Source organism: Microtus ochrogaster, chromosome 1 (assembly GCF_000317375.1).
Source record: "Microtus ochrogaster isolate Prairie Vole_2 chromosome 1, MicOch1.0, whole genome shotgun sequence".
Taxonomy (NCBI): domain Eukaryota; kingdom Metazoa; phylum Chordata; class Mammalia; order Rodentia; family Cricetidae; genus Microtus; species Microtus ochrogaster.
In genome coordinates this window covers 107524556-107548999 of record NC_022009.1, presented here as the reverse complement: position 1 = coordinate 107548999, position 24444 = coordinate 107524556, and the positions used below count along the sequence as shown (strand labels likewise).

The 24444-nt window shown below is 45.5% G+C and overlaps 1 protein-coding gene across 1 annotated transcript in view; it reads left to right on the top strand.

Moving 5' to 3' along the window:
- Mindy4b (MINDY family member 4B) overlaps positions 1 to 21777 on the top strand; it is a 28896-nt gene extending 7119 nt beyond the window's left edge. Inside the window, exons 2-9 of the mRNA XM_026778896.1 lie at positions 497 to 616; positions 1283 to 1374; positions 3175 to 3340; positions 7438 to 7508; positions 9180 to 9252; positions 9872 to 10033; positions 19925 to 20105; positions 21635 to 21777. Coding sequence (XP_026634697.1) covers positions 497 to 616; positions 1283 to 1374; positions 3175 to 3340; positions 7438 to 7508; positions 9180 to 9252; positions 9872 to 10033; positions 19925 to 20105; positions 21635 to 21777 — 1008 coding nt within the window. The remainder of the gene's footprint in view (positions 1 to 496; positions 617 to 1282; positions 1375 to 3174; positions 3341 to 7437; positions 7509 to 9179; positions 9253 to 9871; positions 10034 to 19924; positions 20106 to 21634) is intronic.
- The last annotated feature ends 2667 nt before the right edge of the window (positions 21778 to 24444 follow it).

Genomic DNA, 24444 nt, shown 5'->3' with positions numbered 1-24444 from the left:
TGGTAAGTCCCGCACAGATCTCAATGTACTATAAAAGTATCCAGGAAAATATCCAGGATTTCTTGATGACTATCATTAAAATCGCTATTAAACTAAGGGCAGGAATATGGGGTCCTGTCTGCTTCATCTCCTCCCCTCGATCAAGGGAGAAACCTCAGCGATGGGAGAAATCAGCGTTGTGGAGTCAGATAATGGGGCAAGAGGCACAAGGAGAGAGTGTGGTCTATGTCGGAGCACAACAGTGGAGCTGGCTGGCAGAGGAAATGGGACTCAGAGACACAGTCAGATGCACTGAATTTCCGGGACTCTCCTGAGAAAACCTGTTGGGAAAGTTTTGCCCAGGACTTTATACGATGAAAACCAGAACTCAAGTCTGAGGCAAATCTGAACGTGGATGAGAACAAGGCTGGGTGACTTCACCAAGAGGGTTGGGTCCGGGACCAATTACCTTGGGCTGACTCGTTTACTTCACGGGTCTTTTCATCCTCTTTTTCAGATGTTGCAAAGAAGTCTCTTTGAAAACACCGTCCACGACCTGGGCAGTGACTGGAGGAAGGCGCATTTCAAGTTTCACCGTCCCTTCTCTGACCTGGCTTTTGCTTTACAAGTAGAAAAGGTGACAGCTGGCGACAGCTGGCTCAGTCATTTCCAGTTCCTAATCTCATCTTGGTAGTCTCTGTTTCTCTATGGATGCGCGTGTCATTATAATCCAATGTAGAAATGACTGTGTAGCTCTGAATGATAAAAGGCGTTTTAATGTCACCAAGTATTGTTCAGGCTCTAGCCAAGCCCGCATCTCTTTATTCCTCCAATTCTTCTCAATTCTCATTGTGCTGCATCTCTCCAAATTTCAAGCCCCCAGAAAGATTCACAAGGCCAAAAGAACCCTAGAAACTCTTTCTGGCTTGATTGAAATATCAGTAATTCATGTCAGAAATCACTAGTCACACCTACATTTCAGGAGATAGCGCACTGGTTTCCTGCCGCCCTTGGATGTGAAAGTGGTATGAAGCAACACGCAGCGATGACAGGAAGGAGCAGATCTTGATCTCAGGCATCAGGCTGGGGGCAGGAAGCCAGCCACTGTAGATTCTAGCTTGGTGATGGTATCCAGCTGTAGCCCACAGAGACGGTGATCCAGAGTGTCCCTTTGCCAAGGGCCAGCAGGAAAGGAAGGTTGCAGAGAAGCACAAATAGTGACAGCATCCAGTTCCAAGATTTACTCCTTGGGTGGTACCCAACTGCATCCTTCCTATCTCACTGGCCTCTTTGCCCACTTCAGGGAGGTGCCCAGAGCATTCAGATGGCAGTGCAAGGTTCCATCATCAAACACTTACTGTTTTCCAGAGAGGAAAAACACGGCAGCCTTCACAGGTAAGAGAACCGTGGTTAGCATGTAAAAGATGGCCTAATGGATCTAGAATCTTTCTTTGCTAAACAGTCACAATGAAACTCTCAGGTGGCTTCAGGAACGATGTCTGTCCCTGTAAGACAGAAATGGCTCAGGTTCTCCCAGAGGAGCGGGATTACCCTGGGAGGGCTTAGCCTTGCTCCATGGAACCCTGTTTTCTGCTTGCCTTCTTGTTACAGATTCAGCTCAAACTTAAAAAACTCTCTCTTGATCCCTATGTTATGTATTAAAGGATTAAAAATCAGCCAAAGACATCTATGTATCCTCTAGTACATAAGGTATATCACCCAAAAATAAGAGCTCAGGGTGTAATGCATTTTAAGATCAGGAATAACCACATTCAGTAGAAACAGAACCCAGGATGTAAATTCTTTATGCAAGGGATTTATTAAGGGGGTACCCTCTGGAGACTAAGATAAGAGGGTGAGGAAGCAGACAAGAGAGGCACCTAAGGAGGGAGGGGATCCCCAGATGTCTCAGTGAGCTGCAAGGCAGAGCGAGGGAACACAGTCCACTCTTCAGTGTACCCTCCTTCAGTTAAGAGGCGGGGCTTCCATACTAGCCATTCCAGACAGTCATTGGCTTGGGCCCTAGAAAGGGAAAGAAAGTATATCACTTAGTCATTTCTGGCTAAGTGACTCCAAGCCAGTAGAAGAGTTGGAAAGTAGAAGTCACAGGAGCAGGACCCAAAGTAGATGGGGACACGCCCATCACGCGAGAGTGCAAGATATCTGAACTAAAATACACAGCAGTGTACTACATAAGCATACAGCCTAGCAGTTTATCTGGGCTAAAACATCGAATACGTGGAAATAAGTCACTGCTCTGGTTGCCCTGCTCCGTGCGGCCTTCCCGGACCTTCCCCGTCATAAGTTGCCTCTCCTCCCTGTAAGCACCTCATCTTTCTGTCATTCTATCTGTGCAAGCTTTGCAGTTATTCCTTCCCATCAAAGAGCTGGACAAACAATACAAATAACTGTTAGCCTCCGTCCATGTTTCTTTGTGAACCAAATCTTAAAAATTTGAAAAAAAAAAATAAGCAGAAGAAAGATTGCTCCCACTCCCCAGAGAATCTGGAGGTCCTCGGGGACACTGGTGGGAGAGGAAAGACCACAGACTCAGGACCCAGGTGGTCTGAATGACTCAGCTCTGTATCTCACTCCCTCACCTCTAAAATGGGAATAGATCTGGTACTGCCACAGAGCACCTTCGTGCATTAAATGACATAATGTGTGCACGGTACTTAGTGAGGTGAGGGACAGACATCTCAGGGTGAGCTGACGCGGTGGGGAAGGGGGCGCTTTAAGACGTGACCAGGTGGAAAGGGAGGTGCAACGTGCCTGAGGGAGGGTCACGGGAAAGGAATGTGCAGGGGGTCCTTGGGGTTCCATCTGGGAAGAGACTTTACAAAGTGAACATGTGGGAGGTGAAGCTGCAAGGATAATTTGGGATTGAGCTTGAAAAATGACTGTATCAGTTGGCAACATATTCAGGGCGACCCGTTTTGGAGTTCGGAGCCAGCCAACAGGGGAGCGCTAGGATGAGACAGGCTGGTGTTGTTGAGGGAGCTGCCTTGTTGCCCTGAAGACTGCAGTTACGGTTCATGCAGAGAGGCCAGGCTATTCTGCACCATCCTCACACGGCAGGCTGAGAGGGGAACCAGGAGATTGTCCCCCATACTGGGAAAGAGACACAAACATCAGAGACCAGGTTGCTGATTCCACTGTTTTTTTTTTTCCCCTGACTGCCTGCCTGCCTTGCAGCTTACTTAACCTGAGCCAGCGTGAGCAGGAGCGAGCCCTAGCTGCCACACTGGCTGGCATCCTGTGGACTGCAGGGGCAGCTCAGAAGGCCATTGTCTGTTTTGTCACCAGAGACATCCCTAGCACTTCGATTCTTGACTGCTCTCGCGACAATTTCATTGAGAGGGTAAGCGCACTCCAGCCCGTGTGAGCTAAAGAGCCAATGAAGCTTCAGCGCGCACATGGTCATGGGAGCCCAGCCCCACGGAGGATCTGATTAGCCAAAAGGACCTTCAGACATGCAGTCACCAAGGGCTGTAAGTGCCTGGTGGCCAAACTGGCGAATTTCTCCTAAAGATGGTGAATTTCTCCTAAAGTTCACTCGTGTCAAGAATACACTGCATTTGGATAGTGGGTTCCAGGTTATCTTAGTGGTTAAATGTGCTGCTCAGCTCTGGGTTTGATACACACCACCAAAAATTGGGGGAAAAAAAATCCACATCTGAAATTAGCATTAGCTACATTTCTCTATCCGTTATCATAAAGATAGTTAAACTCTATCAGGGAAAAAAAAAATACCTGCTCATGGTTTTATTATTTGAGGTACCATAGTGACTTGAAATTGAGAGGTGTAACAGGGATGGCATCGCCACCTGGCTTACCATGTGTGTTTTCTGTGGCCTTGTGTTTGATGCCAATTTTTGGCGATGTAATTTTGTAATGAAACAAACCCCCCTCCCTTTAGATAATAACAGTGAAATGATATCTCTTAGAGAAACCTTTCATCTCCCTTTTCATTTTTATCTTCAATTCCTGAACTGTAGCTCCAGCTGTTTGAATTTTCAGAGAGAGAAGCCGCTGAGAAATTCATCTATGATCATTTACAATGTGTAAGTGTTTAAACGTTGAGGTAATCCCTTTATGCGGAACTGATCGTACAGAGATCTTCCTTCTTTCGGAAAGCGTATTCCTAATGGTGCTTGTTAAGAAAACCAGGTCATTTGGAGGGCTAAGGAAGGGCAGGACAAGGGACAGGCAAGCCTGCCTTTCCCTCCTCCCAGCCTGGAAAGAGGCCAGATCACACAGAGGCCACTCACAGATGTCTCCTTCTCTTCAGCTAATCAATCCCAGAAACTAGCACCTTTCAGGCTGTGCTCCAGGATTGTTTTAGAGAGGAGAAAAACGTTAATGCAGGTTTACCTCATCAAATGACTAACAAGGAAAACTAAGCTGACTGGAAGACGGGTCACACTGACTTCAAGGAAGTGACTGAGGGCCTTGCGAAGGCAGCGCTTCTAATGGCACCGTCACAATGTCCACCACGGCATTGCTTCTTCCCCACCCTGGGTAAAGAGGGGGCAAAGCAGTTGGATAATGATGGCAGAAAAGTGGAAGGTGCTTTTGAAAGACTTCAATTGAGGAAAAGAAAATGAAGCATGATTTTCAGAAGAATTAGAAGGCTAGAATGTATGCAGAGGAGAATTAGCAGGCTAGCCACGTAGTCGCGAGCTGCAGAGTGTATGGGTGGAACTGAGATTTATAAAACTCATTGCAGAGGCAGTAGAAGCGGGGAACTGGGACATCAGGACTTACACACATCCTGTAGGTGATTTTGGTTACACTAATGTCGACAGGGTTTTCGATCAGAGGATTCGAGCTGAGCTACAAACATGTTTCTCTGTAAAAAACTAAGAATTGAGCACGCAGGGAGGCTGCAAGGATCGTAAGTTCAAGGCTAGCCAGTGCTACACAGTAAGCCCTTGCTTTTTTTTTTCTTTTTGTTAAAATTAAAAGAACCGGGCAGGCATGAGTAGGAAATGCCTTAAGCCCATGAGGACGATCCAGCACAGATAGAGCGGCAGGGGATCACCCAGTCAGCCAAACCACATTGGATGTTACCACAGCCCCACTAAGGAGGAGCAGGCACCAATTCCTGAGTGAGGGGGAGAATTCCCTTAGGTAAGGCTACACACTGCAATCAACAGACCTTCATCAAATTAAATCCTACTTACTATCAGTTGCGTCTGTCCTGCATCCAGTTTTATTTAGGGAGGGATTTCAACATTGAGATTTGAGGGCTGCTGTGCGCATGAGGACTGTTGCTGTCAGCTGAGCAACTGACACCCCCCTCCGTCACCCTGCCTCCTCCATCAAGAGAAATGCTGAGACCCTAGACGCCCTCCTCCTGCCCTGCAAACACACTGATGACGCTCCTAGCAATGTGACCCTGTTTGAAAATGAAGTCATTTAAAGGTGCAGTCAAGATCGGAAGAGGTTGGACAAGATCAGGGGGAGCTGGGTTCCAACAGCTGATACTTTTGAAGGGGGAAAACATGCAGACTGACTCATGGGAAGAGCGCATGAGAACCAGCGAAAGCAGAGAGACGTCTGAGTGATGGGCCTGCGAGCCAACATGTGCTAATGGCTTCAGCAAGAAATGTACAGAGATTCCGGACCTTCCCAGTCCCAGGGCCTTCACAGAAAGTGCTGCCCTGCTCTGAACCTTGGCCTCAAACCTCCACTTCCCAGAGCTGTTAGGACACGGATTCCTATTATTCTAGGACGTTCGATTTTCTGCTAAAGTGTGGTAGCCACCCTTGGAAGTCAATGCCCTGTCTCATCTGAGCTGAGTGCGAGCCTCTGTGGTGTTAACACCTTTTCACATCTCAATCTGTACATGTCAAAGAACAACGGGGAAATTTCACATCAGAATCGTGCCACCAGAATTCATCCCAGAAAAGACCATAACGCTTAGCTTACATTCTTTTCACTCTTCAGTTAACTGACAAGCTGCTGATCTCCCGGCAGATTAGCTGACCACCGTAGGAAGGAGAGTCATACCTGGTAAAAGGGACTTGGCAGGTGCGACTCGGGATCTCGGGATGGGGGATGACTCTGGATTGTCCTGCTGTGCCCAATTAGCCACCGTGTCACTACACATGGAAAGAAGGAGGTAGGAACTCTAAAGACTAGGTGGTGGGCCATGAAGAAGAGATGAGGGCAGATTCTTAAAGCTGGAGGAAGTCATGCTCCTCTAGAACCCAGGTTGGTAGTCTCTTCAGCCTTTCCATTAAGAGCCACGCTGGGCTTGGAGCATGAGTGTTGTTTCCAGCCTCCAAGGCTGTGGTATTGTTGTAGCAGCAATTAGGTAACTAACCCACAACAACTTTCCACTTAGCCTCAGGCCCCACACTGCCCATTTCTCTTATACCCTGAAGAATGCCCATTGGAATTCCTGTCTGCCGCCTGTGCCACTGGCCTGGGGGTTCTGTGCTGTAACAGGTTACAGGCATACGTGCAGACACGCTATTCCATGAAGAAAAATAAGGTGCCCTGGGAAAAGCCTTCCTGCTGCTGTATCTTCTAAAAAGGCTCTAGCTCTAAACACCTGGGAGGCCAGCAAAGGGCTGCTTTGTAGTAAGGGGAATACTGAGAAAAACCTAAGATTAGACTAGCCCCTGAGAGACTTGGATTTGATTAGGCAGTTTGGATATGATCCACGGGGTCACGAATTATCATTTGAAAGTTTTAAGCAGAACAGCCTTAAAAAAAAGGGACAGATTCTCTGGATCCAAAATATTCCAAGAACCAAGATGTTTACTGTACATTATTCCATTTAACCTTTGCAACAAATCCTGCGGTGAGAGGGATGCAGTATCTGCTGAAAGTTTCAGATAAAACTCAAAGAAAGCCGGGTGGTGGCACTCACCTTTAATCCCAGCACTCAGGGAGGCAGAGGCAGACAGATCGCTATGAGTTTGAGGCCAGCCTGGTCTACAGAGTGAGTTCTAGGACAGATAGAGATACACAGAGAAACCTTGTCTCAACAAAACAAAGAAGCAAACAAGCAAAAAATCAAAAAGAACCTGATGAATAAAAGTGTCTTTGTGCACCTGTCAATGCCAAAGCTCTTTCTCTGAGTCTCCTGCTCCTTCGGAATTCAGTGGGGTAGCTAGAAAAGATATGTTCAGCAAACCAGGTTAGCTCAGTGTAACACCAAGGGTCCTGCAAGGGAACAGACTTACATCACAGCCATGGATTTAAAGAGAATCACTAAATAGAAATAGAAGAAAGGCTAAGTTGAAGACAGAGAATGTTGGCCCTCTGTGGCCTTCAAGGGAAGAAGGGAATGACTGGGAAGAAGACAGCCTCTGCTCTTTCAGTAACTAGGAAGGGGGCGGGCTTTTGTTAGACCTAAGACCTTGACGTCATACCCACACCTGTGCCCTCTACCCCTCTATCAGCAGTGTTTTTAAGCACAGGCATTGGTCTTGTTTTCCACAGTTCCAAGGTGAAGGCAGCCACGGTGTCATCCTCTTCCTCTACAGCCTAGTCTTCTCCAGAACATTCGAGAGGTAAGTTTCACAAACATCCATGCGGGCATTGCCTACAGGAAGGGGGCCACATAGGTGTGAACTCGGTAGGAAAATATTCCCATTCCATATTTTATGCAACGTTTTTTCTTCTGCCTGTGTGTCTTCTCGTTAGTTGATTCGTCCATATGAATAGGCAAGGTATCTTTTATGAATATTTTTTATCCACAAATTATCCCCTCAGATGTCTAACTTTTGTCTATGCGATAAAAAGTTCTGTTCTTGGTACAATGGGAAGTATAGCTAAGAGACGATGGGACGCTCATCTTCTGTGGCTTCCACCCTGGGGAAGATAGCAGATATACCCAGAAATAGTGGACAAAACCAGGCAGCACCTGACATCCCAAAGTGGCGTAGAGATAATGATTGCTGGTGGATTCCAGAGGAAGCAGGCTCCTACAGTAAGCACAGAAAGTTCTAGGGAAGAGGAAGGCGTTCTTCCAGACTCTTAAATAAAAGAAAGATTTTGAGAGCCAGACAAGGGGTGGGGGCTATACTGTTATTTGGTTAGAAAGCTCATTTAAATCAATGCGTATTTAAGCAGAGACCTGTTTTAAACATTACTATTCTTCCCTTTCATATCTTCAATATTAATAGATAAGCAACTTCTTTAAGCCATTTACTATGATAAAGATGGATCAGACATGCCTTCACAGGCATGTAAACCCGGCCACTCAGGAGGCTGAGGCAAGGGGATCACCCTGGATTACAGGGTGAGCATAAGGCCAGAATGGGCAACTTAGGGTGCTTTAAAATCAAAATAAGGAGTGAAGAGGAGCTAGGGAGCTGGCAAGCTGGGTCAGCTGGTAAAAGACAGTTTCACCAAGGCTTTAGACCTCAGCTTGAGCCACAGAACCCACAGTGTGGGAGAGAATGGATCCTCACAAGTTGTCCTCTGTCTAAGTCGAACTCACATTTGCCATCCTTCTGCCTCAGCCTCCCACACGGGTGGGATTACAGCACGGTGGCACCATTAATGCTTAGCTACCATTAAGATTTAAAACGCTCAAATCTATACCACCTTCTCTTCTGCTGTACTCTGAAGAGCGTTCTCCTCAGTTCCATGAGATCCCCACATCTTTCAGTGTCGTTTGCAGAGGGCATGCCCTCCAGTCTCAACTCAAGATAAATAAATTAACTCATGAAGACATACTGTTTCCACCTCAGCACTATGTTTCTTCCAGGTGACAAGAGCCACAGACCACCTTGCATGGTCAAGGGTAGGACCAGCCTCTGGTCTCTGATCTTGATGCTAAAAAATGAAGTCGCGACCATTCTGGTTTCCACTTGATGAGTCTGTTCAGTCCTACTTTAAGCCAGCACTCTCTGGTGTGGTCATGTGTCACTGCTGTGAGCCTAGCATCTGTCATACAGGATAAGCCTCTTCTCCTGTGAGCCCAGCATTCGTCTAGAACACACACGGGGTTTCTATTGTGTTACATGTATATGTCTTCTTCCTCCTTCCTTACCACTGACTCCTTACTTCACCATCCAACCATAGTTTCCCCATCACCGCTGAAGCCCTGGTCCTGGTCCTCTGAGAAGTAGAACCATGAAGGGCATGAGCAAGGGATAGTGGCACTTGTTACTGCTGTACTCCCTGGTATGACCACTGTTTCGGACCAGATGCTGACAGCTCCCTTCATCCTGCAGGCTTCAGAAGGACCTGGACATCAGCACCACTCATCTCTTGCAGTCTCGTGCTGGGAGCATCCTGTGCAGGCAGGTAGGCGGGAAGACTTTGCATCGCTTTCGTAGACTCTGAACCAGGCTTCTTTCCTAAGTAAGTTCATTTTCTCCTTGAGTAAAACCTGGTCACGCTGTCTTTGAAAGATGAGATAAAGCTACCAGAGCCTACTCTCTGGTTTCCACAGTCCTTCCTAGAAGCCGGAGATCTCAGAAACATGCTCCCTCGACAAGACTCACCAGGTATCCCTAGTATCTGACAAAACAAATGGTGTACATTTTAGCTTCGTGCTTCCTAAGTCATAACAATGGGAAGCACATTTAAAACAAATACAAAGGAAGAAAAGTCAGCACGTGGGTGGGAGGAAAAAAAAGCAAAAAAAAAAAAAATTCCAAAAACTGTGGTTTTGATTCTACCAATTTCATATCACACATATGCTTTTCCAGAACTATGTTTGCATAGCTGCATTCTTTATAGTAAAAATAAATGGGCATTTAAAACGATTGTTTTATCTTTTTGTGTTGAGGGTTGAATCTAGGCCTGTAGGCCTGATAGGCAAGCTCCCTGCCCCAGAGCTGCCTCCTAGACCATTTCTGTAATACTTTTTAAAGAAAACAGTCTCCCTAAAATGTAAATATTAACCAACTGTTCGACCTAGGCCGTTATCAATATGATTTTGACTGGGAGAGCAAGTCCAAATGTCTTCAATGGCTATGAGAAAGGAAGGTCTGGGGAAACATTACATGGAGTCCTGGCTCGCAGTGACGTTGGCTACTTGCAGTGGGGTAAGGACGCTTCTGAGGGTGACCGACTCTCACAGGTTAGTGCTTTGATTCTTAACTCTATAACCAGAATGCAAGTATTTTTGTCATGCTTAAAAGTGTTAAATCTGAACCTCTTTTCCCATTTGGTACCTTTGGTGTGCCTCCCCTCCATCTCTCTCTCTCTCTCTCTCTCACACACACACACACACACACACACACACACACACACACACACACACGGGGTCTAAATGGAAGCATTCAATGCTATTTTATTCTCTTCATATTTTATTTCCCATGTTTTAATGCCTACAAAGTACATATAATGGAAGCCACCTGTGAACACTTATTGAAAAACAATATTTGAAACACACAGATGGATGGAAGTTTCCTTTCATGCCCAGGTAGCCACAGCATGGTGGTTGGCGTCCTCCAAATCCATTACTTATGCAAATGAGTGTACATGTACGTCCTGTTCTGATCATTTTTTCACAAATACTAGAATGGGGGCCCTGTTTTTGATATGCCTGTCACAAATGTCTTCAGCTCAGGGGATGCACACCTTCTGACGGCCAGAAAGCAAACCGTGCGTGTAGAAGCAGAATAAGGAAGAGAGGGTACAAGGTGAACACTTTCTCCAGCCCATGAACCAAAGTTGCTTAGGATGCATTGCGCCAGGGTTTTCTTCCTGACCCCGGGAGAGGCAAGGACTGTGGAGAGCAACAGCTCTCTGGAGTAACCTGGAGGTGGTTCCCTCTGATAGAGATGCCAATGCCCATCATCTTTTAACCCTGCTGGCAAACGAGGCCTTGCTCAGCTCTTATCCTGTCTACCAGTTCTCCCGTTCCTGCCAGATACCCTTCATGAGTACAGAATTTCTCACAAGGAGCCGTCCAATCCATAACCTCACCTATGTCTCCACCTGTGTCCAGCTGTTATGTGTGTGTTGTGTTATGTGGGTTATTCACAAACCCAGCATCTTCTGCATGTGTCTGGGTGACATCAAGAAAATAGGATATGACTCTGGCAGGCTGGCAGCTTTTATGCATAAGTGTGCTTTGAAAGTTTCTTTATTGTTCCTTAATTGTAGATTCCAGGAACACACACACACACACACACACACGAGAAGTGCCAAATAGAAATGAACTCAATTCCATTCTCCAGTGATCTGTGTTTTCAGAAATGCTTTTTTTCTCTTTTTCTTCCTTGTGTGTTACTCTCCTGGAATCTTTCTCATATTTATCCTTATACGCTAGTGAGAATCTGGCCCTTACTGTGTTTAATGGCTGCAAAGAATCCCATTACATGAATGGCAAAGACTAAACTTGGGTATATCCTGGATGAAAACAGATGGGTTATAGTCATAAGGTCCCTAATCACGTTTTCTAGAAAAGCTGGGGGGGGGGGTTCACTTCAGACCTTAGTAAATACAGTGAAGAAAACTCAGGCAGAAGCAAGGGTTCATTTGACATATTTTGCTTTTCTGTTAGCCATACATGGTCACTACATGTCTTCGGTCCAGTATTGTCTGTGTCTCAGATCTCAGCAACGCGTCAAGATTCTATTTTGCAAAAACTTGGAGGAATGGACTAGATCAAGTTCCACGGGTGAAACACACAAGTGACAATAATTTTAGGGCTTCATCTATTGTGACAAAGCCCTTTCACGACGCTGTAGTTTATAACTCGTGTCATTATACCCCTGTGTCACTTGTGCTACTATTGATATTTTTCCTCAAATCAACTCAGTTTTAAGATTGTTTTTAACCTTCATTGCTATGGCGATATAAAGCAAGCAATTGCTTTTCCCTTGTATGCCTTTAAATAAATAGATGCTTGTCTTAAAAGTTTCTTCTCATGCCACTGGCTTCTATGCCACATGTCACATGCCAGCAGTATTTAGAAGCCTTGGTGCAAAGGCAAGGTAGATCCTACAGAGGAAGAAAATAATCCTACCTGGAAATCTACAGCTATTGGAAACCTCAGCAGGGGCAAGACCTGCCCAGTCACTCATCCTTCCGAGCTGATGACTATTGAGTCTCTCCTGATTTCTGAGATATGGGACTGGTGTGAAGCGAACAGATGGGAATCCAAAATGTTCTGTGCATGTGTGAGACTTTTGACAGATGACAATGGATAACATTCTAACGCGTCAGTCAGCCAGGCTCACTGAGCATCCCTTAGACAGAAGGATCTGTGTCAAGATACAAAGCTGAGTCCTAGGTGGGCCTCACGTGGCATATTCTGATTATTCTAGAAGAGTGGTTCTCAACCTTCCTACTGCTGTGTGATGGGGAACCTCCTTCAGCCCAATGGCCTTTGAGAGGCTGGACTAGGTTGGGCATGGCCTTGGGTATCAAAAAGGTGCGGGCCCACTCGCTTGCTCTCTCTCTCTCGGCTCTAACACCCAAATGCTGGATTCTGTTCCTGTCTCCCCATTGTGATCTGTGTTGAGTTCCCCCTTAACTAAAAAACCCCTTATTATATCCTGGGATTACTTTATTCACCTTCCCCTTTATCTGGTGTGTCCCCTTCAGCTGTGACCATTTAATACAGTTCCTCAGGTTAGGGTGACCTCAACCATAAAATTATTTTCATAAAATTAGTTCATTGCTAGTTAATAACAGTAATTTTGCTACTGCTATGAATCATAATGTAAAATCCGTGTTTTTGTGTTTTCGATGGTTTTAGGTGACCCCTGTGAAAAGGTTATTTGACCTCCAAAGGGCTCTCAACCCAGAGGTTGAGAACTGGTTTTCTAGACTAACGCGATAGCAATGATATTAACCTGACTGCAGTCTAAGCCTATTCAGAAAGTTCTGAATGATCGATGCCTGGGGCATACTCAAACCCCACTAACTTTCTGAGTACGACACTTGTATTGTCACATAGATTATTACATTATTAAGTTTTTAGCGAGAGTACCTGCATTTTCATTTCGTGTAGGGTCCTGTAAGCAAAAAAGCCATGTTGACTCCAAACAGTGTTACTTCCTCTGAGGGACGCTGGGAACGTGACCTCAAATCTCCCAGGTGATTCTAAGAGTCAGTGAGGGTGAGAAACCCCTGCCCTACGTAGGGCTTCTCAGCTGTGGTCAATGGGGATATTTGTCTATGGTGTGGCGCTGTGTTCTCTCTGCAAGCTCTTGTACGGCACCCTCTAGATGCCAGTTGCTCCAATCCTGTCATCACAACCTCGAACATTTGTAGCCATTTTCAAATGTCCCCTGGTGGTGGTGAGGACAGAATTGTCCCTAGGTGAGAATTACTATTCTAGAGGAAGGAGGAAATTCAATGAACTCTTTTGGCTCTGTGATTAAATCCATGGTGTGAAGAACTGGGAAGCCAGCTCTTTCAACAGAACCTAGAAGAAACAGCATACTGTCATCTCATCCGCAATGGCGAGGTGGGCAGCCTTTTGTTCCCTTTTAACGTTTGCAAGGCTTTGGGGGACGAGCTGCTGGCTTTAGCTGAGGCTAAAATTGGACAGGTGTTTGCAAAGCAGCCGCTAAGCTGGTCTGAGGAAAAGGACCACATCAGAGAAAATGCCACCACCAAGAGGCAGAGCGTATCAGAGTCAAGAATTCGTGGGGATCCAGCGCTAAACCATGCTCTAAAGAAAATTACCTGCAGAGCCTAAAATATCCTCTAATAAGAAGAGGATGTTTTCAAGGACCTTAAAGGCAGTTGAGAGCACACAGCACATAGGGGAGAAACTAAGAGCTTTCCTGCCGGGAAGAGGGCACAATGTAGGAGCCCACAGGGCGCCATCTGAAGGTTCGCTTGCCAATTCGAAGTAGGGCAGAGGCTAGGGATGCCTGGGGTCACTTTAAAATCTACATTAAGATCAAATCTAAAACAGTCCCAGCTTTGGGGAAAGTGAGTAGTGGGACTTTTCATCCTTCATTCTTGGACTCAGCGTTCTCTCCCCCAGGGAGATGCCTGTAAATGTGCCCTCGCTGAAAACTGCCCGAAATTGTGCGCTAATGGCTTGAAACCCCTGAGGACATTTATGACAATGCTTCTGTCATGCACTTGGAGTTTGGATTTTTTTTAATGTATTATAGATCAGCGACAAGCCGACAATCATCTTGCTTAAGCCTCTCGCACACAGATATACAAAACACGCTCACACGGTTGATTTTCCATGAAGTATTCTTTTTCGTTCTCTCTACTTCATCTTCCTATGTCAGGACAGAAGCAATGTTCATCTCATGAAGCCCTGACATCATCTTGCACACACACTCACGTGCGTATTTCTCCCTAGAGGGTGAGAAACAGAGGCTAGAGGGTGTGTTATAGAGTGGCTCCGTTCACTGGAGTGCCGATGGCCATGGGCACACAGCACCTGTTTTTGCCAGACTTTCTACTGGCAATGACCCTAGCTAGCAATGATATCTTCCACGTATAACCCAAAGCTAGAATCCTAAGTCCAGTTCATTGCTCTGTGATTCAGTTAAGAGATTAGAAAGGTCAAAGGGACTTAGAGGACCTTGCCCAAAGCCTTGCTGAGTTGCCGGTTAGAGTAGGGTTATGAGTCCTATTCTATCTGCACTCAAAGCTCACGGTCTCTGCTGTACTGTGACATTTATTTTCCAATAAATTATAAATATATAAATACTAGTTCCTGGAACTGCATGTTATAATTAGCACTTTAAAAATCAGCTATAAGTGCAGGATGGTCTTACACAACCTTGAGTTTTTGCTACAGACGCACTAGCGGTGGGCGCTAACATTTTGACAGTGGCAGGGGTTTTGAAGTGGATGGTGGTTGAGCCGTTTAAAGCTAAAGCCATTATGATTTTATGAATCACAGGTGCTTGGTCGCATGCTTTCTAAAGTGTTTGCCCCCATCCAGTTTCTGGACAGGCAGACCACGTCTGTCAGGTGCTGACACTTTCCACCCTCATCAGGACAAGCTCAACAGTGCTTAGACAGGCGCCCACCAAGTAGCCATCTGCGCTGACTTTAGCTGACCCCAGAGTCAAATATTTCACAACACCCAAGCCCAGAATGGAAACACCTTGCAGAGCAGGCTTGAGAAAGAAAAGAAGGATTCAGAACAATGTCACGCATTGTGAGACCCTCCACAGCTACGGCCCTTCCTTTCTGCCCCAAGGCGTGGTGACATTGCAGGAGACCTGTGTTTGTGCAACTGAGCGTGTATTGCTTCCAGGGTGTCTGGTGGGTCCTGACCAGGTGGATGCAATAGAGCTGAATAGTACGTGTATTCACTGATGGGGATAACCTAGCAGAAGAAAGGTTTCTGAGCTCTAAGGCAACTGGCATGCCACCCAGCCAGCAGCTGGGATCTGTGGCGGAGGAGAAACACATTCTGTAGCTCCGCCTTTGTCTCCCCAAGTCAATCTTTTCTTCCACTGTGTTAAAACTGCAGAGATTGCAAAATAAAAAATAAAAAAACCCACATTTTTCTGCCCCAATGTCACAGCTCAGTGGGTGAGATTTAAAAAGGAAAAAAAGTTGATGCTCTCATCAGATGAAGCGGCAAGCCCCCTAGAGCCCACCAGACTGACAGTTCCTGCAGGAAGCAGCCAGCTACCCACGAGGCAAGGAACTATTTTGAAGCCTCCCTGTTACTTTTCTATTTGAAGGTACAAGTTCGAGTGTGAGGCTCCAATACCTAAGTGAGAACATAAAGCAGTTTGAGTCTAACACCATCTGGAAAGCCTTGGGAGGTTCACGTTATCGTTACACCTGCCAGTGGGAAGAAAAATCAGCTCTGAGTTTTAGAAGGGACTGGAGTCATTTAGGTCTTGCCAGAATCATTCCCACGGCAGCCCTGGCAGCGCCTACTTCCATCCCAATGGTACCCTCTTCTCTCTTTACGTCTTCCCTTTGGAGAGCCGGATGGGAAGAAATCCAACCTTGGAAACAGCCAATGAAGCGATAACTCGCTACACTCCGCCACGAAGTCACCAAGGTTACACCCCGCAAGCCTGATCTAATTTGTTTTTACAACATACCTGCAAACTCTGCCAGAGAAGTTACGTCAAGTGTGTGTTCCAGGTGGCAGAGAGGAAAGCTAGGCCATTAACACGTATGCATGAGAATTGTCATCCGGGCTCAATGAAGAAAGCACGATGCTTCTGACACTGTTCTCCCGCTCACATTGCCAGCCTGAGGCCCTGGGACTTGCAATATTAAGCTCATTACACAAAGGCACTGTCTAAGCACTGTTGTACTGGTAGCACAAAAGGAAAGCCTACATGGACTCAATTCTTGCTCTCTGGTGTTGGGATGTGTCTGTCTCTCCTGTCCTTGTCATTTTACATTGGCTTAAAGAAAGGTTTACGTTACAGAGGATTTGGCTGCTGGGAGTAACACAGAAACGACCGGGCTTATTACACAATAAGTGAACCTAAGGAGAAAGGTACTTTATTTATAGTACCACTGTATCAAATTTAATTTTCTTCTTACCATGGCAACATGCACAAATTCAGAATTGGTGGAATCTCACCAATAAAATATATTTAGAACCCTGCAAAGAGGGCGGGGTGGCTGGTAAACCATGTCTATCCAAAAACAATTAAAACGCTTAAAACTGGAAAATGTCAATCAAATGGGCGTGTGTGCAAGAGCAGGACGGGGTTGGGGTGAGACCTGACGAGATTCAACCAGAAAGTGCTTTGGTGTGATGTTTGCAGCACTTGCTGTTTTCAGACTTGGGGGCCACAGCTGTAGCTCAAGCCAGGTTCGGTCACCATCTTCAGATTAAAAGAGCTAAATTAACAGTAGAAAGCAGGAAGGGAGATTTATTCAGTGTGATCACATTGGGAAGAGGGACCGAGAAATTCAGTCACCTCCCCTAAGCCCGTCTTTGGGTCCTGACGTGAGATCAGAGTTTGAATAGAGGGCGAAGGACGTCCTAAACAGTCCCAGTCAACGGGTGGTCCTGCCTGTCACTGACTCCCCTTGTCTAGGTTCCAGTCCTGTAAGGTGGTCAATAAAGTATTAGAACTGGTTGAAATCTGTGCAGGAGTTGAGTTTATCCTTTGGCTGGGGCCTTTTCCTTCTCCCAGCATGAGATCCCTGGAGAAATCCCCATTTCTTTTAGGATCCATTACTTGAATAGTCTGATAGTCACACAGAGAAAGAGTCATAAGCGTCTCTTTGGAAGATCTTACTTTCTGGTCGACCTGTTATATTACTTTAAACCAGCTGTTTTCTCAGTGGTAACCGTAAGGCTCATCTCCTGACTTGTTACCCAAAGTACCGTCATGCGAGGCATTCCCTTCTACCACAATCTCTCCAGGCAGGCAACACTGCCTGCTCAGGGTAAAATCTGGTCATTGTGGTTCAGAAGGGATCTAGCCGCTTTGAGTTCTGGAAAGACAAGAGTTGCTTTGCTCTATAAAGTGACAGGGCCAGGTGTCAGCAACAGGCCGGGCATGTGCAACTGAGAAACAGGAAATTTTTTGCATTTTACAAATGTTCTATGGAAAATGTTTGTATACATATTACCTGTATACCTATATATGCATATCATCCCTCCATCCAGAATTTATAGGGACTTTGAATGATTTTTTTAAAATCAATTATAAGATTGACCTGAATTCAAATGGCATGACACTTTATCACAAACAGCATTCAATCTTCTAGTTACTTCATTCCATTCTTACATTAATGGTTGCATGTTCCAGTTGAGTGTGGTGATACACGCTAGTAACCTCAGCACTTACAAGGCAGAAGCAGGAGGGTTATGAGCTTGAGGCCAGCCTGGGCTACAGAGCAAGTTTGAGGCTATGTGCTAAAATGGTCTCAAAATGTAAATATTAATAAGAATTGTTTGTCCTGTATATCATATTTTCATTACATATAAACCTTAGCTCAGGAAAGAACTATTGCAAGAATGCCTAGAAAACAGTGTGTTCCTTTTAACTAATGTGTATAGTTAAATACTTATTTACAGCTTGGGAGAAATGTATGTGAAACCAACCCTGGGGCTATTTCTCTTTGCCTGTACCTAATATAGATTTGCCCCTGGTTCAAAGGTGAGATACTCAGTGTCTTAGTATAGCCCCTATGCTTCTGACCTTTGGCTTCAATTGTCGTCTAAAACTACAATTCAAATGTTCTTCGATTATATAGGACTGCGTTTTTCCATTGTCCCCCTAAACTATTATGGTCCTTATTTAATAGTGACTGCTCAAGGAGGCATCTGTCTGGTTCTAGAGAGGAAATGCTGTCTATACAAACAAACCAAAAATGGTTTAAGACATGGTGAAGAAGAAGCCGGGCAGTGGTGGCACACGCCTTTAATCCCAGCACTCGGGAGGCAGAGGCAGGCGGATCTCTGTGAGTTCGAGACCAGCCTGGTATACAAGAGCTAGTTCCAGGACAGGCTCCAGGACAGAGAAACCCTGTCTCGAAAAAAAAAAAAAAAAAAAAAAAAAAGACATGGTGAAGAAGAAAAAGCCAAGCCATTAAAACGGGAGAGAGAGCCTCCCAGGACTGGCTGTCTTGGGAAAACACTTTGGACGGCTCTTCTGGCTGCTCCTTTTTCTGAAACCACTGGTTGCCATCTACCTGATCCCTGTGTCTGGTGTCCAAAGATCTAGCTGAATTGTCAATTAGTCTTCTCTAGAGTCAAACAAATCTAGGTCGTGATGACGTTGCATCATGGTTTCCAGTCAATACGAGCAGACAGCCCGTTGTCCACAGGGTCTTTAACTTTTTATTTATTTATTTATTTAACTTTATTATGTTCGTTGGTGTGAAGGTGTCAGATCTCATGGAACTGCATTTTCAGACAGTTGTGAGCTGCCATGTGGGTGCTGGGAATCGAACCTGGGTCCTCTGGAAGAGCAGTCAGTGCTCTTAACCGCTGAGGCATCTCTCCAGCCCCTCCACAGGGTCTTTAAATCAGGCCAACAGATTTATTTTTGTGTACCAGCCAACTTTCCCTTCATGACTGCCTCCCGCAGTGTCCTGGCAGAACAGCTACAGAGGGTAGGATAGTGGTAAAACAAACCCATTCAGCCTTAAGAAAACACCCAAGACTGGCCTTGACGCTCTATCAAGCACAGATGTGAAGAGCAAACAAGTCTGGGACACTATCGTAGTCTCTTGACTTTGCAAAATACAACTGGAAACTTTCTAGGCCATCAACAGCCTTGCATGTTACAGGGTCAGGGTCTACTGAACGACAAATCATGAACTAATATCAATGTCTGGAGGATCCATCTCACCACTTAAAACAACCAATCAAATTCAACCATGTTCTTATGCTCTCCTGTAAACCCTAGAGCCAAGAATTGAACCGAAAAGAAACCATAAACAAACAGGACCAGTCCATTCTGTCACTGCTCTGCACACGGCCACTTCACTAAGCTTGCCTTTTTTCTACTTTTATCTAACTGGGATGAATTCTTCACCACTGTCAATCCCAGCCCACCGTAGTCACATGAAACCTATATACTCCGCTGTATGTGTGTCTTCACCAATCACCTACATGCTAACTCGTAGCTACATATCTGCACAAGTGTGTCCCCCACATTTCCTAGAAGCCTTCTTCCTCCGGTATAAATGACTAGTGTTACCAGGAAGCCGACATCTGCTGCAGGAGACATCATCCAATCTTGGAAATTATACCGGTAGTAATCACCCTAGTCAGTGACCCAGAATTGGCCTTCTCGTTTCCCACATCTATAGTTACAAGTCAGTCACCTTATAGCCAAACTAGAAAACCTTTGCCTTCCCCATCAGGCCGCTGTGTTTTAAAAAAGCACAGCCCATTCAGAGCAAAGTGAGGCGTCCCTACTCTCCCAAGCCATTTGTAGGTGTAAATTCATTCTCTGTGAAGTCTTGGTTTGGGGTTTTATCCCACATACAATGGCCTGCAAGCTGTATGTGCAACAAGAAGCCCAGGACTGCTTTTTCACCCGAATTCATTCAGAAAGATCTAGATGTGCATTCCCCTTTCCCATTCCAGGTGGGCAGCATGCTGAAGACGCCCACATTTCCTATCTGGCTGTGCAACCTCAGTGGAAATTATAGCATCCTTTTCTGCACAAATAGGCAGCTCTTATCGGACTGGAAAATGGAGCGAGTCTTTGATCTGCACTTTTACAGCGGGCAGCCCTCCCAGGAGAAGCCCATGCATCTTACAATAGGTGAGCACTTGAGACTCCCACGTGTGTGCTTTAGCGCACTCAGAGGGGTGGCCGTCGCTGTTTAACAACTGTGCGGTTTTCTGTGCTAGCCCTGCAAGAAATACTCAGACTCAGTTTCTAAAATGAAGCCTCTGCCTTGGTCTAAATCCATTGTTATGTGGGGCTTTAAAATGTAGGTGTAGGTGTGTGTGTGTGTGTGTGTGTGTGTTAGTGTCAGAAATAACATGGAAAAATAAACAAATTCTAGATAAGATAAAAAATAAAGTTTGAAGGGTCAAATTTCCAGAACTATTTCTCCACGGACCTTTGTTTAAGCATGGGGTCTCTCCATGCAAAGCCCCAGGACAGGCATACAAAAGCAAAGGAGACACAGAGCTCCGCCTGGCCAATTCTGCATACGAGCAAACACAAGACGGTCGGTCACCCAGTGATGTAGCAGCTGAAGTAAGAATGCATTTCTGTTCATCTCAATTCAAAAGACATTCCTGAGTGCAAACTCTGAGCCAGATGCCAGGAACCCACTGGGCATAAGTTCTTGCAAACCTTCAGCAGGTCAGACCACTTTTGTCTCAATTACAACTTCAGTTCCTTAAACTCATGAGGAAAAATGATTAACTGTAAGAAGTCTTTGAATACTGGCACCTTTGACAAGACGTTAACAGTGGACAAACTTGACCTCTGTCCAGCAATCTTGGTTCCATTTATGGGGTTTTGTCAATGGCTGGCTTTGCATTTAGCATCATAAGCCCAGGGTTTACTAAATTTTTGCTGTTCTCTCTGCATCTAGAAACGGCTCTAAGAACAAATTTGTGCAGCTCTTTTTCTTTAATTATGAGAAACGTATATTAATTCATTTACTTTAGTGAGACATTGGCCACATGTTCTTTAACATCTGTTACCATTTTTACTTTACCTACCTCTGAGGTAAACCCCATTTTTCTCATCTTACAAACGTCCCACGTGATCTATTCTGAGTATGGTGTTGAGAGTGTATGGAACACAGGCATTCAATTCCCGCTAGCCATGTGAAGCAGGTACTCTGATATCTATTTTTGGTTGTGTGGTCGCTATGTTTAGCCGCTAAATGAATCAGTGAAGCACAGTGATGGCATTTTAAGCGCTCCTCAAGTGTCACCTGGTTCACGGGAGACAAACCTAGGCCTAGGAAAACAGCTTCCAGCTTCCCTTTCTAGACTCTACCCCCAAATAAATCTCTTCTTGGAAAGCAATGACCTTTCCTGTCACCTGTTTTCCTGGTAATATCAGTGACACGTGCCTGACCCTATGCGCCACATAGTGTCGCATTAAATGACAAGAACATTCACAACCCAAAACACAGCAAGCCTGACTACTACAGACCTACTCAGAAAGAGTATTTCAGCATACCGTCTGCAAGACTTTCCCTCCATCTAGTCAGTTCTAAGGCTCCCTGGGCCAGCCCCACCCACCTCGTCTCTTTTCCTTGTGTGCTGGCTTCTTCTGGACCAGGTCAATGGGCCTGGATGTCAATGCTGCCATTCCATCCTCAGATACTCGCTCGCATCACTGGGAAGAGGAGCGCCGTGAGGAAAAACATGGATCGGGAAGACGGTTTTCACCGGTGGAAATGGCAATCAGAACTAAATGGAAAGAGGCTACCGTGAACTGGAATGGAGCTAGTCCCTTTTTCTGAAAAGAAAGCTAGAGACTTGTCTGAAGGGTCAGAAGAAACGGGATGCAAAGGTACAGCGCATGCGTTCCTCTCTCATGAGCCCCACTGAGAAATACCACCAGCCGTTTCTCGTTTTTCTCTTCCCCGTGGCTTCGCAGCTGTTATCAGTGCTGTAGAGAATGTGTTTGTATCCCAGGGTCTCAACAGTGGCTCCTTCACTTAATTCAGAAGAGAAAATATAGTCTCTCCTCTTTGTGTTTTCCAAACTGCTCTTTTTCTGAGACTTCGCTAAGACTGAAGCTGGGAGCTCACTTCTATCTGGGGATGAAGTCATCAGGAAGATGTCATCAGATTTTAGCAATGGCAAGAGCTCAAGTCTCCTCAAGCCTTCCCGGTCCGGGCAGTGTTCCTTTCCCAGGACGTACCTCACAGGGCCACATTAGTGGGCTCTTCTCAGGAAAGTAGAAATGGGCTTCCTTCCTCCCACTCGGTGGCGAGGGGGCCGATTCCCCGTGGGCGGGAAGCCCTGGCAGGGTGGGGGCTGAGGACTCACGCAGTCAAGGCAGCAGGTAGGAAGGCTCCGTTCTTCCTACCAGTATTGTTTGCTTTTTTCTCTCCTAACCCAGATATAAATAATAACAATAAACATAAGCTGAGACAGTCTTGCTCCTACACGAAATAAGATTCTGCAAAAATAAAATCTCATCTCAGTGTTCAGAGAGGAAAAGAACGCCTTAAAGAATGTGATATTTCTCTCATACGCTAAACGCCTAAGAGCCTTTCCCAAGGAGATACACAGACTAGACACGTGTTCTTTCCAGAAGATGTACAGGAGAAGCATCTAGACGTTTCCCCACCCCCACACCCTACCTGCTGACTCACAGATTGAGGGCCTTGGATATAGAAGCCAAAGGTCAGATCCCAAGGAACAATGTCTCTGCACTCAGTGTCCACAATAATTTATTAAATGTATTTTCACTTGCCTCAAGAATAGTATATAACCTGAGCGGAATGTGGAGAAGAAACTTTCAGAGCAGGTAATAAATTGTGTCTAAGGAGGGAGCCTATGGCTCAGATTGCTTGTGGAGGTGCCACTATCATGGGGGCTTTCTTCCAGAATTTTAACTACATCAGACATTTGAGTGGCGCTCTACAGACCCTGACCTCCTTTGGTCTTACAGACACTGTGTTTTGGGGGAAGGTTTGGGTCTGAAACAAAGTTCAGTTTGTTCTAGGAGAATTCAGTTGACTCCTTTGGCATTAGTGGCTGGAAAGCTTGAAGGCATACTAGAAAGTATTCTGTCAGGAGGCAGGCAGTTCAAGAAATACCTCTAAGTCTCAAGCAATGAGGACATTCTCTTGGTCCAGAACAATCTAGGCCCTGGTCCCTGAGTGATCCATGACTCTCTGAGATCAACTGTGGTTCCTCCTGTATGGCTGAGCATGGGTGTGCTTGCTACACAGACAACTGCAGGTTCTGCAGGAAGAAAAAAGGTAATAGCTCCTAAAAACAAACAAACAAACAAACAACAACAAAAAAAAAAACACCAGCATCTCTCACCCGAAGCAGAGTGCTCAGTATTACAGCCTGTGGAAAATAGCTCAATCCCTCTGTTTTCTCTTCCTGCCATTATTTTCTGATTTTTCCCCCTTAGTCTGAAGTTTTACCTTTTTTATACCTGTATTAGCTTGCCATGTTTCAGATGTTGTAATTTTTGTTAAATTAGCTCTGGAACAAAATTCTATTAATAAATAAATGAAAGAAAGATTACATTCTTATGTTTTGTTATATACAGAGGTATTCTTCACTTTGTACGCCTTGTCAATATTCTGTGTAAATGAGTTCTTATTTCATCTTGAAGTGAAGCACCCACTCATGTTCAGAATTGTTTTTAAGGTGGGGATATGTTATTTAGACTTAGCTATTGCTGCACTCGGCGTGGCTCTCATGTGAACCTGACTGTGGTGGTGAGGGAAGGAAGAAAAGTCAGACACATGGAAAAGCTGGGATGAGTGGACTGGGCTCTGGGAGGGAGGAGCCTCAAGAGCACGGAAGCTTAGCATGTTTACTATATACAGTGCAATAGAGAATAGGGCTATTGCACACAACTGAACAAGGAGGCAGGGTTATTTTTATTTTATTCTTTTAAAAGAAAGCAAACTATCTTTTTTCATTATACATTCCAATCCAAGTTCCCACTCCCTCCTCTGCTCCCATTCCCTCTACTTTCCCCTCCCCACCCCAATCCACTCCTCAGAGAGGGTAAGGCGCATTGCTTTGGGGATGGTCCAAGGCCCTCCCTACTATATCTAGGCTGAGAAAGGTATCCATTCAAAGAGAACAGGTTCCAAAAAGGCCAGGACAAGCAGTAGGGATAAATCCTGGTGTCACTGTCAGTGGCCCATTAGTCTGCCCCATCTTAGTCAACCACATTCAGAGGGAAAAGTTTGGACCTATGCCTGTTCCTTCCCTGTCTGACTGGTGTTGGTGAGCTCCCATTAGCTCAGGTAGACTGTTTCAGTGGGTGTCCCCATCATGGTCTTGACCTCTTAGCTCATATTCTCACTCCTCCCACTCTTCAACTAGACTTTGGGAGCTCAGTCCAGTGCTCTGCTGCAGGTCTCTGCCTCTGTTTCCATCAGTTGCTAGATGAAGGTTTTATGATGACATTTAAAATAGTCATCAGT